We start from the raw sequence: 5,303 nt of genomic DNA, 5'->3' as shown, positions 1-5,303 counted from the left end.
TGTAGTTTGCTGCAGTTTTCCACAGATTTTGACATTATTCCACTCTTAAGAGGGGAATGCTGAGAGATGGAATCCTTCTTTGCCATTTATGGGAATATAGCTAAGTTGTAGCGACCAGTGTGTGGTCCAGGTCTTATGAGTAAAAAGTCCTGTGTGATGTTTGGTAATTAGAGAGTTCATGGTCAGCTCTTCAGAGCATACTCTTTCAGTGAGGCAGCTGATACCCTAGGCCTTGAGAGTTTGGGGCATGGGGGAAGTGGAACAGTAACCTCACCTTATCCTGCTTACACTGGCTTTCAGCTACTCCTCTGGTTTGGGGTGAAATGGTGGCTGTCAGCCAGCCAGCCACACTGGCCATTTGTGAAGCCATTACTATTCTTGAGAAACTTAATCAAATAATCACACAAATAAATAAATCGTTGTCACTTTGAGAAATGCCATGCAGAAAAAGTGTTCCTGGGCCTATTGGTGCTGTTGTTCCCTCCCTATGACCCAATGCCACATCCGCCCTTCTAACCTAGACAGAATACCTGTGTTATTTTTATATATAAAACTCTTACTTCTCCATCAGTCTGACTCCTTCAATGAAGCCTGTCCCATTCAGCCTGCACTGATACTATCTTCAGAACTTTCTTGAATATCACACTTAGTACTTAATTTTTTCTTTAATGTTGCCTTTCTACTTCTATCCCTCTACCTCCCTCTCTCCCTCCCTCCGTCTTCCCCTTCCCTTTCTCACTCACATTATGCACTCCTGCCCCAGCCTTCTTTCTATTCTTCAGCTATGGCAAGCTCTTCCCTGTACTGGGGCCTTTGCCCTAGCAATTCCTTATGCCCTGAAATATGCTTCATTCAATCTTTGTCTGATTAATTCCTCATTATTTAGATCTGAGTTTAAATTTTATCTCCTTATAGAGGCCTTCTCTGACCATCCAATCTAAAGTAGCTACCCAGTCATTCATCAAGTTACCTTATTTTAATTTTCTTCTAACATATCCTACTATCTGATACTTTTCTTATATAAAATGTCCATCTCCTTGCACTAAAAGGTAAACTTCAAAAGATCACCGACACCTGTGTTGTTCATCACTGGTATAAGTTAGGCTCCATAAATATTTGTTGTGGTAATGAATGAATGAATGAATGAATGAATGAATGAATGAAAAAATGGTCCAATGCCCCTGAACATTTTCCTCCTAAAGGGAAGAGGGAGCAGAATTCCCAACTCCTTGTTGGACTCCCTTATTCAGAACACACTGCTGCTCACTCCAGGAGCTCTGCTTAAATTCTCTGCATAGTACTTACTGTTATCTGGTACTTTTCTTCTTTGTTTTTCTCTCACCTTCCACTATGATGTAAGCCCCGTGAGAACAAAACCTCCTGGTGTTGTTTGCCACTATCTCCACAGTGCCTGCAGCAGTGCCAGGCACAGAGAAGATGCCAAACATTTGTTGAAGGAAAGAATAGGAGATCAGGTTCACTTCGTTTTATATCTGTCTGGTGCCTACCACAGTGTTAGGTGTATAACAAATACCCAGAAACTTTAGTGGTTACTCTCTGAGGCCACTCTGAATATAATTGCCATTGGTAGAACTGTGTCCTCATTCTGCCTAGAATTGGGGGCAGGAAAGCTAAGAATCTTTCAAGAATGTTTTGAGCCACACTGCATGGTTGTTAGAATATGATCTCTGCAGCCTGAAGTTGAATATTATACAGGTTCCCCAGTCTCCAATCGACAGAAGTCCAGCTATTTAGAATTCTACCCCTAAATAGCAGAAGAGAAGATGTATTTTATTTTGATTCAATTTCTATTTTAATACATTCAGTGCATCCGTCAGCAAGTCAGTGGGTATTTATTGAGCCCCTTCAGGGTACAAAGTAGTGCTTTGGTTGAGCTATTGAGTTTGAAATATTAATCACATTGTTAAACCAAAACTAAATCCCCAAGTAGTTGAAAGTGCTGCTCCAGTTGTCAGAGTACAGTTGCTGTATTTTGTGATGATGGGCTTTTGCTTTATAATATATGTACTCACTTGGGCAAGAACAAAAGTTCAGTAAATAACTGAGGTGTTATTTTTTTTACCAAAATGACGTCTTTCAGGGGTCTTGGATCATTAGCTTTCTTTCTGTCCAATCGTTGAAGGATTGTGTTGTGATCACTGTTGTAATCATCTTTTGGGTAATTTAAGGTTTTTGGACCTTGTACCTGCCAGGAGTATGATAAAGAATAATACTTGCTTTTTCTTTTTTGGCTCTAGTGTTTAAATTGGGCAGGGAAAGAAGGGGTGTTATTGCTGCCTCCTAGATCTCAAGTCTATTCAAGGTACTATAGTTCCTCTATTCCTGTGAGCTGAATAGAGTGTAATGTATGGATCACAGAAATGCATGAAATCCAAGGGTGCCTTGACATCAGCATCAATTGTAGAGTTTATGAAGGAAGCATGCACTGTGCAAATTTTGTTTCTATTGTTTCCATTGTTATTCTTTTCCTTTCAGATTTCTCTGTTGAATTCTGCAGTGAACCACCTGAAAGCCAATGTCAAGTCAGCAGCAGATTTAATTAGCCTGCCTGCCACTGTAGAGGGACTTCAGAAGGTAAGTGCTATATGTATGGGCACTGTGATTAACCAACCTACTGCTTCTTACAAGTTTTCTTTGGAAGGCTAACCCTTGAAATCAGCTGCTCCATGAGGACAGTAATAGAGTATATCACTGTTTCTAAAGAGTTCAGAATATCTCTGTTTTGGTCTGATTAGTTCAGCCTTTGATTTGCAACAGGCGACATTAACTCTAGTTATGTAGGTTCACACCTTTTTATTTGGCTCTCCAAGTCCCAAGATTGCTCTGCTGGGACTCTTGGGTTAACCTATGTGGGTTTGCCTTTCATCATTTGCCTTTTCAATTCCTCATCCACAGTGTCTTCATGAAAACAGACCAATTGTACATGAGATTTGCTCTAAATTACTATTAATTTCTAAATTACTATTTTCTTTCTAAAAAAATTATATGAAGAAATGCAAAAATTAAAAAGTCAGGATACGATAAGTGTTGGCAAGGATGTGCAGCAAAGAGAACTTTTAAACAGCCCTGCTGGGAGTACGTATTGGTAAAAGCATTTTTGAAAACAAACATATTATTTTATAAAGGTAAAGGTGCACATCCTCTAAGCAATTCACTTGCAACTTTAAGAAAAATAAAGTAGGGACAGCTTTGATGAGGCCAAATTCTTCTTGCCACCGTTCCCGAGGGCTTAGTGGAAAAAAGGTAAGACTTGCATTAGAAAAGGAAACTGGTTTATCTTCATTCATTAATTCAATAAACATTTGTGGAGCTTCCTCCAGTATGTGCCAGGCACTTTGCAGTTGTTGAGGATACTAGTTTCAGGGTTTTGCTCTAGATTCTACATGGCTCTGTCAGCTGCTTCCTTTAAAACAATAATCTTGAACAAGAAATTACTGTCTTCTTGCATCCTGATGGTCTCGTAAGTCCAGCCAGTGAGGATTCTCTAACATTAGGTGTCTTTGAATGCCTGTAGCTTCTGTAACAACAGAGTATGCATAGATAACATCCCAGCCTATAGATTTTACCCAGTGTGTTGTCTCTTTGCAAATCTATGTGTTTATAATGTCAGGCACTACTTATATTACAAGTGGCTCAGTTCTGAAGTGGTAGTTCATCTCAAATACATAACTTCATTGTACTCATGTGAATTTTTTTTAAATGTTGTTCTCTTGGAATCTTGGCTATCAGTATAATAATATAAAAGACCTTGGTTAAAAATACTAATGCGACACTATAAAATTGTCAGTATATCTTAATAAAAGGCCAACACCGCCAAATAGTAACATTTTGGGGGATGTTCCCTTAGGACAGTTCTTTTTAACCTATTTCCCATTTAGAAAAAAAAAAGTACAGCTTGCTGCCAGCGTTAATTTAACATCACACATGGGATGTTAAATGTTTCTAGGATTTGACATTTTTTCAGCCATGGAGAATTACTCTGTTTTGTAAATGGAAATACCATTACTAAAAACAGAATGCTATAAATAAAATGATGTCATTTGTTTCCAAAGACTATCGATATACTAGAGCAATGCAAAAATAATAAGAAAAGAGAGATATTTCATGGCAAACTTTGGGGGTAAGGTTAGGACTATAATCCGCAAGTTATCGCGGGGTAAATACTGCAGCTGCAGGTGCTGCCAGCAGGTGTTCTCGGGGCAAACGGGAAAAGGGTTAAAAAGATGGTTTCTGAATCATATTGCCAAATCCCTAGTCCACTTGGGCTCCTCGGGCCTAATGAAAGCAAAGTAAGCTACTACTCTATCTAACTTTACTCAATGAGATTCTAAAGTAGAAAAAGAGCAAATGCTGCCAAATAGACTTTTTCCTTAATCTCTGCAATGCTGGTTATCCCAAAGCCAAATGGTTGCGCCCATTTTCACTCAAAAGTCATCATTTTCTCCTGACTCAGTGGCAGTCTACAGTGTTAGCTCTGGCCATCTGCCTGCCTTTAGCCGGGCTTGGTAGAGGCAGTTTATAGGGGAACCTTATCTGTGGGTCCCAAATTTATAAACTAATATCTTTTTTTTAGGAACAATTTGGTTTTCCTCTAGGAGAAGTCTTTTAAATTGGGAAAATTGCTTGTTTTATATATGTATATAGATTCTTGTTAATTGTGTCAGTACAAACTACATGAAATTCATAATTTGAAGCTATTTGAAGTAATTAAAAACACTGATCTCTATTAGGTCAGTGTTTAAAGTAAAATGAAATCACAATGATATACCACTAAACTCTCACTAGAATGGATAAAATTGAAAAGATGCAGATACCAATATTGATGAGGATATGGAGTAACTGGAATTCTCATACATCACTAGTGGGAATGTAAAATGGTGTAACTATTTTAGAATACAGTTTGGCGTTTTTTTAAAAAGTTAAGCATACATCTATCATATGTTTAGCCATTAACTCCTAGTTATTGTATTGATGAGAAAGCATATGATAAAGGGAGATGAAAACATGCCTACATAAAGGTGTATACATGAACATTTTATTGCAGCTTTATTTATAATTGTCACATATCTAAAACAACCTGGACGCCCATCAGCTGTTGAAGAGATAAACTGTGATGTATCCACACAATGGAATGCTACTAAGCTACATGCTGAGTAGCTACACATGGATAAATTTCAAAATTTATTATAATTACTAATAATAACTATGTTTCTGTTCAGAGCGTAGCTTCCATCGGCAATACTTTAAACAGTGTCCATCTTGCTGTGGAGGCAATACAGAAA

At 38.1% G+C, this 5,303-nt stretch overlaps 1 protein-coding gene across 1 annotated transcript in view; it reads left to right on the top strand.

The window, feature by feature from the left end:
- Nucleotides 1-5,303, top strand: part of EFCAB14 (EF-hand calcium binding domain 14) — a 45,906-nt gene that overhangs the window by 25,702 nt on the left and 14,901 nt on the right. Inside the window, exons 4-5 of the mRNA XM_023534997.1 lie at nt 2,497-2,595; nt 5,241-5,303. Of these exons, the coding sequence (XP_023390765.1) occupies nt 2,497-2,595; nt 5,241-5,303 (162 nt within the window). The remainder of the gene's footprint in view (nt 1-2,496; nt 2,596-5,240) is intronic.

Source organism: Pteropus vampyrus, unplaced genomic scaffold, assembly GCF_000151845.1.
Source record: "Pteropus vampyrus isolate Shadow unplaced genomic scaffold, Pvam_2.0 Scaffold135, whole genome shotgun sequence".
Classification (NCBI taxonomy): domain Eukaryota; kingdom Metazoa; phylum Chordata; class Mammalia; order Chiroptera; family Pteropodidae; genus Pteropus; species Pteropus vampyrus.
The sequence above is the reverse complement of the archived record's forward strand: the minus strand, read 5'-3'. Positions and strand labels throughout refer to the sequence as shown.